Source organism: Struthio camelus, chromosome 12 (genome assembly GCF_040807025.1).
Source record: "Struthio camelus isolate bStrCam1 chromosome 12, bStrCam1.hap1, whole genome shotgun sequence".
Lineage (NCBI taxonomy): Eukaryota > Metazoa > Chordata > Aves > Struthioniformes > Struthionidae > Struthio > Struthio camelus.
The window spans coordinates 10,286,029-10,299,439 of record NC_090953.1 but is presented as its reverse complement, the minus strand read 5'-3'; the positions used below and the strand labels follow the sequence as shown (position 1 = coordinate 10,299,439).

The 13,411-nt window shown below is 41.0% G+C and overlaps 1 protein-coding gene across 2 annotated transcripts in view; it reads left to right on the top strand.

Annotated features, from left to right (window-relative positions):
- The window catches only part of BCL2A1 (BCL2 related protein A1), a 31,114-nt gene extending 19,318 nt beyond the window's left edge, over positions 1 to 11,796 (top strand). The window contains exons 2-3 of one of the 2 annotated variants that reach the window (XM_068958356.1): positions 8,136 to 9,297; positions 10,805 to 11,722. In XM_068958356.1, the coding sequence (XP_068814457.1) occupies positions 8,878 to 9,297; positions 10,805 to 10,909 (525 nt within the window). In that variant the 5' untranslated portion in view covers positions 8,136 to 8,877 and the 3' untranslated portion in view covers positions 10,910 to 11,722. Of the gene's footprint in view, positions 1 to 7,722; positions 9,298 to 10,804; positions 11,723 to 11,746 lie in introns of those variants that run through there. The other variant, XM_068958357.1, reaches the window with a different exon arrangement.
- Positions 11,797 to 13,411: the final 1,615 nt, after the last annotated feature.

Here is a 13,411-nt window from a genome sequence, read left to right as displayed (position 1 = left end):
TGTTCCCTTGAGTCAGCTCTTACCTTCTTCAGCTCAGTTTGGTGTGTGACTGCATGCTCACAGTCATCAATAGCCTGGGCTAAAAAGTCTCAGGGCAAGCTGAGCCAGCTGAACTGCAAATAGGTATAAATAGGTTCCCCACAACAAGCTTTGCTGGGAAGGCTGCTAAATTCAGGCAAATGGTGTGCATGTGAATGTAATTCTCTTATTTCCTCTATTTTAGAAGTGGGGAACTGAGTCACAGAGAGGCCAATAGCTTTCTCAAGGTCATGCAGGAAATCTATAGCATAAATGGAAAAAAAAGTCATATTTGCTGAGTCAACAAATCTTTTTGACAAGTCCATCTCACAGATAGGGAAACTGAAACTCCGAGAGTTGAAGGGGTCTTCCAGACCATACAAACACCAGGTTTTATACAGAGTAAAAAAGCTCTAGATGTTGTGGTTTGCCACGTTTCATAGAGAACACTAGTCCCTGCCAGTACGTTCAGCTAACAATTGAGTTGTACAAAACTGAGACAACAACTCTCTCAATCCCCTCTAGGCAGCCATAAAAATGAACTCCCTTTGGAACTGCAGTGCCCATTTATTAGCTCAGGAATATAAAGGGTGGATATAGAGCAAACTGATTACATTTGATGGGGGCTTTTTGGATCTGAGGTCTGAGTTGCAAAATAGATTGGGAATGGCTGTTTATTGCCAAACCTACAAAAGGAGATTAAGGGCAAAGGAGAAACAAGGATGTTGTTATTATTTACATTGCTCGAGAACTGGTCACTGGATATGCATTTCTCACTGAGTGATTAACAGTTATCCAGCACAAAGAACAAGTAAAAACCTTGTCTAACTCAGTCATTCCCATTCTCTCTGGTTTTACTGCAGTAAATCATGTGAAACAGGTTGTTTTATTTGCTGCCGCTCCTTAATATCATTATTCTGCTGTGATGTCATACTTTGAAATCAGGAATAATTAAGAAAACATCAGAGATCTTTAAATAAAGTGTTTTTTCCCTTGAAAATCAGTGACTTCAGGCTTCATTTAGCTCCCTGCAGGCAGATTCATGCCTCTGCACAGAAGAAGTTACCAAAGTCAATAGAGCTCTGCTGAGGCACAGAAGGCCAGGATCTGCAGAGCTCCTCTGACTTCATGAGCAAAGCACTCACTGCTGGGTCCAAGCGTCCACCCAAGCATTTGGGTTTATAAAGGTTTCTTGGCTCTAGAATAATCTATGAAAGCCTTTGATTAAGTCATTATAAGGCATAATAGTCTGGCATGCCAAGAATCCAGTCTCAAATTGATACAAAGGCAAGTCTGCTAAAGATGAATGGGTATTCTGGGGGTTTATTGTGAAAACTCAAAATGACATACATGGAACTGCTGGTACAGAGTTTAACTTGCTGTTGCTGCTGATAGCCATTAAAATGCCTCGCAAATTAAATGCAATCATCCTCATTGTTGCCCAGCGAAAGACTATCATGGTCCCGTTCCTGCTGCTCAGTGCAGCCGGTGGGCCTCATGTAGGCTCAGCCCTCCTCCCCATGCTCAGTGAAGTGGGACAGAAAACTCCTATTGGTTTTAATAGGCAAAATGCCCAGCACAAGGCAATCCATATTCCTGACCTGGGCATTGCTGAAGGTGTTGCTTCATTGCTTATAAGAGTCAGCACAAATAACTAAATGTTTTGCATGGAGATGATTGGGAAGGGTCTATAGGACTAGCCTTTCTGAAAGACAGGGCATTTCTGGGCCTGAGCAGGTACTGGTATTAGCCCCATTAATGACAGACTTACAGTTTCGCTGCAGACTTAATTCCCTAGACAAACCAGGGGCTCAATACAGATGTGACAATGGAGTGATGGGAAAATATAATTCAAAGCACAGAGCACTGTAAAATTATATGATTAAAAAATGAGCTCCAAAGCAAATTCCCTTCTGTCCTTCTGCTATGGTTAAAAAAATGGCAGCAGGTCTGGATAACTAGTCACAGGACCATCAGCTTCTTTCACACTATTTAATAGGACGTCATTTTACTTAAAAAAATTGAGAGGAGAGTATTACATGCTCAGACAGCAGAGCAGTGAATGTGGTATAAATACCTGGAGAGACAGATTAGCTCGCTATTGCTACTCACAGCCTTCTCCTAGGAGCACAGAAATGACATCCCAGCATGCTTTTTCGGAGGATCAGAAAATCATAACAAACACAAGGACAAAAACATACCATGGGGGTTACAGCTAATTTCTTGCTATAATTTGCAGCAATTTACACATAATCATTGTGGATTTGAAAATACTACACAGCGCCAACAGCAGAGTGTGTGTTGAAATGGTACAAATCAGAAGAAATAGACATATAGGCGGAATTAAAAGCCCCTCTAGAACGGTTGTATGGGATATTAGGTTCACAAGTTCTTCCTTGCAGTTGGCTTATGCAGGGGATTTTATTCTACAATGTGCAGCCCAGTTTTTTTAGGCGATAGCTGGATAGAATGAATTTCACACCAAATGCTTTTAGACTTCAGAAAAGTCCTACCAAACTACAGTGTAGTCTGTGCATTTCCGGATATGTTAGATGAAGAGGTTTTTTTTAAAAGGCCATGAACAGTAGACACTAACACCACAATGTCTTCATGCAGATATACATTTGAGGAGGCAATTAAATTGTAGCAAAATTACTGAATTAGGGTTCACAAAAATGGCTTAATATAAACACTTTATTTAATTTCCAGCATATGAAAATTACTTAAGTCACATTTCACATTCGTTTCTTTAAACATCATTTCTATTCAATGCAGATCGGGAATGATTACAAAAGAGGAAGATTTCTGTACACTATAAATTGTACTTTTGTCCATTTTTATAACTTAAAATAATTCAAGATAATTTGAAAGGGAAATAAACACAAATGTGCTTCCGGATTGGAATCCTGCATACAAAACAAACTAAAGAGGAGTTATGAACCTCCATGAAGAGTGAGTTATAGTAGAAATACTGGTGTTACTATAGCCCTCTTTTACTGGGTCATGAACACAGGGGATATCATAAAAGGGGGACTAAAATGATTTATTAAGAGAATACATTATCTTCTAAAGGAAAGATATTTAATCTATGAATCACTAACACTTGACCCGCGACAAAAGTTTCTAGTATTAACACGAGTGGATGCAGGCTTCATTTAGATAAGGGAGAAATACAGAAGCACGTGCACTCATGGGAGGGTTGATGCAGAAGACTGCAAGCCCCTGAAGCATCCAGGGTAATTGCATCTGATGGAGTGAGCTTGAATTTTAAAGGCATTTATTGTACTAATATGAGATACATAAACTTCTCAAGGAAAATCAAATATCCAAGAATGTAAGAGTGTGCCTATTTTTAAACTGTTAGCAGCCCTATCGAAGCCAATAGCTACAATTTTTCAAAGGTGCCTAAAGGAACTGGGCACTTATATCCGATTCACATTCAGTGGAAACTGTGTACCTGAATCTTGTCTGTGTTTTGAAAATCTCTTCCACTGGTATTATCCATATGCTAAATAAGGCTCAGATATGTTACTGAAATGCTGTGTCACCACTGAAAAGCCACCAAGTAAAGTAGCTTTAAAGCATTAATGCAGCTGCTGCTGAATGCCTATTTCTTCTGATGGCACTATGGTTAAACATGGACACAGATCTGAACCAAAGCTGCAGATTAATATGGACCTTGCACATGTTCACGCTGCACCTGCAATGAACCAAAGGCCTAACTTTTGGGGGTGGGGGACACACCAAGTTTAGGTTATCATGGTGAGGCATGAGCCCTTGACTTCCTGTTTCATAAATACTCACAAGCATATACCTTTTCTTTTCCCTCTGGGAGCAAGTATTTTCAGCAATGAAGCTGGCTTGAGTCTACACTGCTCCATCTTGGATCTGCAAGATCTTTCTAGGCTTCTACCAAGACTTTATTTGTTCCTGCTCCACTGTCTGAGAGGCTTACAAAGCTTCACTTTTCCTTGGTTCACTGCTGACAAGCTATGACTATTTGCTCAAATTTTCCCAATACTAGATAAATATTTAGAAAGGCTTATGAGAACTTAGAAGAAAACGTGTGTCCACACGCATGCATGTGATGACACAGGGCATGTGTAGCATCCTGTGGAGCAGTGTGCTTTGCCTACGCCCTTAACTCATGATGGGGAGAGGCTAGGATCCAGAAAAAGCGAAGTTTTGAGCTGAGCTGAGTTACCAGAGGAAGTGATGAGGCAGTGGTTGAGCCCTGAGTAACACAACCAAGGGCCCTTGCTATAGTCCCTTTCCATCACTGGAGTGGTATAGAGGAGTCATAAAGGCAGCAGGATGGCCTTTTGGAGGATTCTTCTCATGCTTGAGCCACGTGGAACTGCAGTGTGCATCTTCATGTGACCTACCCTCCCAGCCTTTGCAGTATGGTATTTCAGGAGCAGGAGAGAGCTCGTGCCATATTGCTCAGCCCTCAGTCATTCCGGGCTGCACCACAGCTCAACAGTAAACTGGAGAAGCCCCTTAATTGCTTTAGTTTATGCTGGGGACCACTCTAGCCCTCCAGTCGGCCCAGAATCTCTCAGGTGGCCCAGAATATGCAAAAATGGCTACGTTCTCCCTGGAACTTGCCTTCTGTGCTACATCTCTATCTCTTGAGATACACAGAATGTAAACTGGCTTGAGGTCTCTGGTTCAATTGCCATAGGATTTGAGATCCAGGATCCTGCTACGGATATTTCCTCTCTCTCTATCTTAGAAACTTTAGGATGGGGAGAAGCTTTTTAGGATGAACTGGGCCCAAAACTTCTTATGGTGAGGAGCTTTCCAAGCTTTTGACAGGACATTTTCGTGACAGAATTCTTCAGGAGACACTATATCATTTATAAATTTAGACCATTGCCAGGGGATGAGTCCTAATGCTATTGTATTTTAGTTATTTGCTGCATACAGAATCACAAAGTACAGAAGATTTGGATGTGTATTCAAGACACACTCAGGTAACAACGATTTAATCTGTGCCTGGCACATTTCTGTGCATGCAGCCAAACCGTCTGCGACTAGGTGGCAGCACTCCACTGAGCAAATCCAACCTCTGTCTTTAATAGGAACTAACCATTTCTGCTCACAGAAAAGCCATATTCTAATTTATAGGAAAACAGAGGGTAAATAAAAGTCACCAAAGCCTCCTGAAGTCTTATATCACGGCTGTGCAGAGCAACTGGAAAGTTAAAACTTATCTGAGCAGTTCTTTTGCAGTGAAATCCAACACTACAGAAAAATTGCACTGGTCTGGTCTTGAAAACAGGAAGAAAACTAGGAAAATTCTGTAAGAATTTTCTCAAGGCCTCAAACCCTTCCTCCAGATAAAGCTCAGCTGCCTTAGAAGAGCTCACGGTTCCCACATTGACCAGGAACTGGAGCAAGTCTCTGCCAAAGCAGATGTAGTACAAATAGCTCAACAAAGCTTTAGCTATTTTGGCTTAGTTTTTGTCTCAAACAAGAGGAGATATCGTCTCTTACAAGTCAGTTTTATGAAGACCTGTAAACTCGGTCCCCATCTGTTCTAGAAAAAAAAGCCTTTCAGGTTAGGGTAAAACACAGAGTCAAATCCACAGAGCACAGACTGAAATTCAAGTATTTGAAGCCCCTTGCTATGCCAGATATCAAGAGGAGAGTTTGCATTTGAGTTTCCATGTCAAGCTAGTTTCTATTTCAAATCTATTATTAACAGTTATTATTTATAAAGGACAAAGTATTCACAGCTAAGAAGAAAAGATGAAAGAAGCAGTGAGGTAGATGCAGCACTGAGGAGACAGAGCAGGTAGAAGAAAGAGCAGGGATGCGTTAAGTTAAAGGTATTCACTTAGAGCTAAAAAAAAGTTAATGAAATCTGCTAGGAGAAAGGAAGGCACTGCTTAGTGTAGCAAGTAAGAATCAGAGCCGCAGAGTGGCGTGATATAAGGATGAGATCCCAAATCTGATTTCTTACAGTGTCCAGAATCGACCATTGGAGCTCAGGAAGAGTGGGCTAGTGTGCTCATTTGACCTCATTTTAAATAAGGGATTAAGGCTTTTCATGCAAGAGTATTCCTGAAGAATGTTTTTGTCCCAGAAACCAGTTTAAACTGTCATTGCTGCTAAACGTCCAGCACTTGGAATTACACCTTCCACTATGTTCCACTGAAAAGCAAATGTGCCTAACGCTGAACTGAAGAGACCTGGGGCAGTTTGCAACAGCTACATCTTGAGTTCTGGTCTCCCGAGTCACACCTCGTCCTTCCAGAAAATACCTGCTCAGAGCTGCCAGCTCCCTTTCTGCCAGCTGAGATCTGAGCTTCACCATACCGCCTTTATGAGATCAAGACACTGTGAGTGGCAGCATTTGCACCAGAATGGCTAAGTCATTAGCACTGATTTCTTTCAACAATGGTGACGTGCCGTGCTGGTAGCCTTATTTCATCACCCTCCTCAGAATCCTAAAGGCTTCCACTTACAAAGAAATACCTGCTTCTGGCAGTGCTCTGTTCCCATAGACGGCGAGGAAAGCAAACTTGCCTCCTTGGGTATCGGTCACTGTTCTCATGCTTAACTCTTTCTTTCCTTCAGAGTGTTTGCAATGAGCTTTTCATCAATCAATTATTAACACAGTCAGGAGTGTACTACAACTTCACAGACTATTATATAAAAGAAGGGTTCTTTTGACTTTTCCTCACATAGCTCTCTTAGCCCTGTTTGCAGCAAGCTGTTGACAGGAGAGAAGCTGTCTGGGTAGAGCAAAGCCTTTCCTCTGTCCCAGAAATTTCTGCCCAGATTTATCTGAGTTGCAAAGAGTTAAGAACTGTCACATACCTCCCCCCCCTTTCTTTTTTTCATTTGCATTCTTCATAAAAATGTTTGCAATTTTCTGAAAACATTGAACATAGAAAAGCCAAAGCCAGCTTAATAGCTCTGCCAAAGCAGCGGCTGCAGGTACTGGATAGAGGACCTATTTAACCATTCAAAATTAGCTTTGGTAAGAACGTGTGTGTATGGAGGTAGGGAGAGCTAGCTTCCCACCCCAAGCCCATTTCCAGTCCTAGCATCTCATCCTTTCCTGAGAGTAGCACTTAACACAGGAACTCTTCCAGCTCATATTGCCCCCCTAAACCCATTCTCTCCCAAAGGTGAACGTGGCTCTGATCACCTTCTGCCTCCAAAAGAAAGTGAGGCAAAGACTTTCCCTAGCCTGGTAACTGAAGTGATGGATGTCTGTGCTACACTGGTGTTAGCCTGAGGTTTCAAACCCTGCTGAGGATGGAAGATTACTGTTGTCATTCTGAGATACTTGCCATATACAGAAGAAAAACCCTGAGAAGGAACTGGAAACTACATTGCTCTACTCAAAGGGGTTTCTGCAAAACTGTGATGTCAGAGCAGCAGACTACATATTGGGCGGGGGCGGGGGCGGGGGAAAGGGGGGGAGCTAAATGGCTGACCAGGCTAGTGTCAGGCAAAATACGGACACCACAGTCATGTCACAGTTTAGATATGCTTCGCTCCAATAAGATTAGGTACCAGTGCTGTCCTAACATCTGAGATTCAAGCCCTGTGTCAGCAGTGCCCGGGACTGGAGACAGGCTGCGGGCTTACTTCCATCCCCGCAGAGGAGAAGACCTCTTGGAGTGTGGTATTGGGAAAGCTTTTCGTTCCCAGGGAAGGAAAAGGGGTGAGTGAGAGGTGGCTCAGGAGTAGAGGGATGAAGAAGGGGACGGAGGAGAAAGGATGGAGGAAGAGAGGGGTCTTCAAGCATCCAACTGCTTGCTGCCCTGAAGCCTTTGCAACGGAGTGAAGTTCTTTAGAGACACATCCTGACCCTCTAGCAGAGTTAGATTGCCTCAGGCAAAGAGAGTTTATCAGGAGAGAGAGCGCTACACCCTTCCAAACACCTCAGCTTTTCTCCCCCAAAACAACTGCTTGACCAAAAATTTGAATTGAAGAGCAATAGTTGGAGGTATCATGGTAGCTTCTGTTGTCATGAGAGATTCAGATGATATCACGTATCCCCAGCTTCGCCCCATATTTTCCACCTCATTTACTCATTTATGACGTGCCAACTGCATTAGTATTGTCTTTTATACTAATATTGTCTTTTATACTAGAACTCCCTGAGGAGGAAGGAGGTCTTTGAAGCTACATTCAAATCTTCAAAGCACCTTGAAGAGCACTCAGAGAGATGGTGCCGGAGAGTTTGGAACAGGGGAATAACACTGGCTTTCTCACTTTTCCATACTTGCTGGGAAAGATGTACCACCTTTGTGTTCCCTCTTCAAGCAGTTATATAAAGCCCCCTGAATGATGAAGACAGTCTATCTATTTCTCCATCCTGTTAGAAACTTCTACCAGTTTCTTGCAATAGCTGTGAATTAGAAATAATCCATATACCTACAGTACAGACTGGAGCCTTAGCCACCGGCAATGATGAGAGTGGGGGGGGGGGGGGGAGCATCTGCATGCTCCTACAGCATTTTTTTAAAAGCCAAATGCCTAATCTTTGCTGGCATTACATAGCAGAAGCCCCTAGAAAATGACAATTTATATTGCTAAAGAATGTGGTAAAAGCTGGTGATTTCAGTTGTGGAATCTTACTATTTACAGAAATAATAAATCATTCAAGAAGACATGTTTTCTCCCTTTGAGCTGACGCTTTTTCTTTCATTTCCGCTGTCACATATTCCACAACCCACACAATCATTAAGCCCCTAGCTTTTTACAGGAACTTGTGTGGTAAAGCAAAAAAAAATTCCATCAAACCCCAAAGATAAAAAGCTGCATGCATGCTCTGCGGCTGTTTATTATTGCCCAGATTAAGAGCTGTACACTGCTCTCCAAGTTTGATTCTAAATGGAAACCGCTGAGTTTTATTACGTTTATTATTTAGCTCATGATTATCTGCAGTATGTTCTTCAAGAATCACATCTTGGACCAGCCCAAACCAGAGTTGCTCACGTCCTGCGAAACATCGCATCTTCGCTGCAAGATCAAACAGAGGAGGCTCTCCGACCGTTCTTGGATAGGATTGATATTACCTCTGTAGATGTTGCCAAGAGAATTTTCAATGGAGTCATGGAAGAAAAATTTGCTGATGGAAATACTAACTGGGGACGAATCATGACCATATTTACATTTGGAGGACTTCTCACTAAGAAGCTTCAAGAGCATGGAGTTCAGCTCACAGGAGAGGAGAAGGAGCGGATTTCTTATTTCATCACAGAGTACATCATAAACAACAAAGCTGAATGGATAGATGCAAACGGTGGCTGGGTAAGTTTCAGTCCAGCATCTTGTCATTTTCCACAAAAGTGTTGATTGTTCTTAATTAAGGGAAAATAATGTTACAGACAATGTTAAAAACAGTATATTCAGGGCTTTATTTGGTGGCTTAATTTCTGATGTCTGGAATCTCTGCTTGAGACTTACAGTGAAAACTTTGTTTCTGCTTGAAGTGCAACAATGCTAAAAGATACCTTCCTTTTAGAAAGGTCGCTTTCTGTACCTTTAACAGTCAAAACCTTATCGCTCGTCTTGAGTCATAGGATCATGCCATAATTCGCATCGGGAGGGACATTAAGAGATCATCTAGTCCAACCTCCTGCTCAAAGCAGTGTCAACTATGAGTTCCATCGAATTTCCCATTATTAAATTTAAATCTAAAATTAAATGGCATCCTAAGGATAGGTTCAGCAATTATGCTTCCACAGAGGAATTGGTCCAAGTTGAAGGTAAGCAAAGAACATGCAGGTGCGATCCTCAGAGTTGAAGTCAATGGTTTTGCTGTGGATTTCAATGAAGCCACTACTTCATCCCCCCCAAGGCAGTTTACTTGAACGAATCTACAGCTAAATACAACTGGGGGCAAATCCTATCTATTTGTTTTGGATTGAGACAATCCTAGAACCTTCATATACTAATGGCCAAAACTGAGGAAAGCATTTATCAGTACGTGGGTTATTTTGTTAAGCTGCTGACATTCACTTCTGCTAGTAGAGGGGGAGGTTCCTCTCACTTTGCAGTTTCGTCACACCAGTACCTTTTTGTATTGCAGTTAGGAGAAGCGGTGAATAAATGACATCACAGTCAGTTATTTCCCTGGTACTTTTTTCCTTTACCTATTTGTAAATGGTGCTTTCTCTTTCCACCCTTCTCTTTTCCCACTTCTCTTATATTTGCTATTTGCTATTACTTTTTTCCCCCACTGATTTTCTAGTGCTTTTGTTTTCCTTTATTTTCTTTTTGCTTGCTTTGGTCCTTTCTCTGGTAACAGTAAAAAAGGTGATAGTGAGTCATTGATCCTTCATACATCAGATTTATTATAAAGGCTCCTCTCTCCATCTTCTTCAGAAAGAATCAATCCTATCTATGAGAAGTATCAGCTCCTGGACACATTCTCTGTCATATTATATGGCTCATCACAGTAGAATAAAGAGGCTTAAAGGAAGAAATTTATAAGCATATTATTACATCAGAAACACGGTGTTTGTACCTTCCTTAAAGATATGGGTTCAAATGATATAGTTCACATTCATTTTCTATTTATATGGGGAGGGCATAATCTTGACTTGGAGATAAAACAAACATTCAGCAAAGTGTAGCTATTTTCAGCTACTTTTTTAAAAAACCTATTCATTTTTTTCAGATAGAGCTCTGAAAAGCTGTCCCTCTATACACAACGCTGTAGCACTCTTAACTCGACACTAGCATGAGGCAGTGCTTTTTTCCCTACATATTCATTATTTTTAAGCTATCCCTAACCACGTATGCTCTTTTTCAGGAAAATGGCTTCCTGACGAAGTTTGAAAGGAGATCACTACTGTCTCTCTCCAAAATTACAGCCATATTCATAGCTTTTTTTTCGCTGTTGAGAGAGTACTACTGAAAAGAATGGACCTACCATATGCGTATAAACTAGATATTGCCACAGGCTTCATAGTAAAGCTTCCCTATAAGCAATATCAACTGGAGAATACTTTTCTTGCATAATTTGTTTTTAATTTATTTGTATTTATTTTTACTAAATACAATGTTTAACATGCTATCCCAATGGCCAAAACTGGAAAGCAGAACCCTCTGAAGAGGAATCAACACAGCATCATTCAGCAATGCAAATTAACGTTTTCAGGCAGGACTACTGAGAGAGAGAGAGAGAGAGAGAGACACAGAGAGAGAGATCATTATCCGGATCCAAACAGCTTTTGGAATCTATTGCATGTCTATGAAATGGCATTGCTTACTTAAATACAATCCAATGGGTTAAGAAACAAGTTTTAATCTCATTTGTTTTGTAAATGATATACTACTGTAATGCATTTTATTGCAACATTTGTATAAGCAAAAGGGGAGGGGGGTCAGTGAGGAAAAGGAAATGCTAATTCTGATGCAGAAGTGTGTACTGACATAGACTAAACAATCTTTTGGAAAGAGCAATTTGTGGAAACAAGCAACTTAAAAATGTGCACTCCTACTTACTGTTAATGGAATGGTATGTGTTTAACAATTTTTGCTGTATTTTTTAATTGCTTATATCTACAGTGACTGCTCTTTCAAATTTTTGTAATGTAGTCACCTGACTGAACTTCTTTTCAACAAGATGTTTTTAAATAGGCAAGAACAAAATGCTTTAAAAAATAAGAAAATTGTGTAAATACACTAATATTTTTTGAAAAATAAATTAAACTATGTATTAAAGTTGTACATTTGGTTTCATTTCTTTCAGAAAAACCTGGAGGGTGGGAAAAAGGGAAGGATCTACCTGGATTAGAAAAGGTAATATGGAGCTACCGCAAAAATCTAAGTAGTACATAGGTTTGAGCGTTAAGTCCACAGATGCCAAGACTTTCATTTTCTGTAGTACTTCTTAAGTATTACCTGGTAACTTGTATAAGAAACAGACAGCTTTTGAGCAAAATAAATTAATTGGATCAGGTTGGATGATAGTACTTAGCATTTTGGGATATATTGCAAACCCAACAAATTCACAAGAGTTGTCTCTCAACAGATTTCCAGGCTACAGTCTGGGGCAATGTTTGTTCTTACTCAAATTCCATTTACTTTCCAACTTCAAACATTAATTTTCAAGAATTTATTCCAGAATGGTTTGTCTTTAGCTGTAGCGATCCTTTCTCCTACATCAGGGAACTAAGGCTGGGTCTAGACACTCTTTTGCGGACATGCTGGAAGATAATTGGTGAGGCAGCAGTGGGTCTGTGGTACCCAGTGGTGTTACTCTCTGACACAAATCCTCTATAAAACCAGGGCTTTATGGTATTGTGAGAATGAGCTAGCCTCCTTCTGATAATCGTTCCCTCATACAACTTAGTGGGTGTAACTAGAAAACAAAACAGATGTTAATATTTGCTAGAAACTGTATTGCTCCCTCTCCTCTGCTCGTCTCCAATGAAAGCAAGATTATGTAGTATATATAGTAGGACTTTTGAGATAAACTTTGTTGCTGTTGAGGAAGAGATGGCAGCTTCCTAAAGGCAGACTGCAGGTTGAGGAAAACGTCCACTCCCAAGACAGCTATGCAAGTTTCTGTCAGGAATCATATTTAAAGCATGTTCTGGGAAATATTTATTATTTGTAACCGAAGTCTTCTTGGTAAGAGCAATAACTATTATTCGGTTCCCTTTCATAATAGTTTTAAGTCTATATTGTAATACAGCTAACATTAGTTATGAATACTATAGTCACTTCCCTTTATTCTAATCAAGTAACTTATTTTATGCTGGGGAGTACAATTTTTAAATTAAATACAAAAGGCTAGCCTGGCCTTTTAAACAATATAGGTGATATAATGACTTTGGAACTTGCCTTTCACAGATAAGACCTGGGTTTAAATAAAAGACGCCTGCATTGTTAACCGTCTGGTGGACTGCAGATTATCTTCACCAGTACAAAATTTCGATTTGTTCTGCATTTAAGAACAAGAAAAAGCAAGGATGAGATATACGACCCCCACATAACAGAGTATCTTAAAACCATGGTGCTACTCTTACTATCTAAGTCTTGTAAAATACTACAGATATGCTGTGTTAGCTGTCATGAAGTTATAGGTGACACTGCCTGAAGCGTATTTTCCCAGGTGCGGGGGCACCACCGCTTAAGAAGTCCCCACAGCTTTCAGGAAATACATGGGAGGAGACAATGCCCTTTCTAGAGCAGGCGACGCCGTCAAAGAGCAGCAGAGCAGGGCAGCTGGTGCCTTCATCTACGCACACAGCCCGCAGGCCTGAGGCGACACCCCATAACACGCAGATTAATGAAAAGGCCTGATGCCCCGTCCCGCTCGCGGGCCCGCTTTCTGTTCCCCCTAATTCACGAAATCTCCCTAACGTCCCGGCCCCGCCGGCGGGCGCGGCAGGGGTACGAAACCACTCGG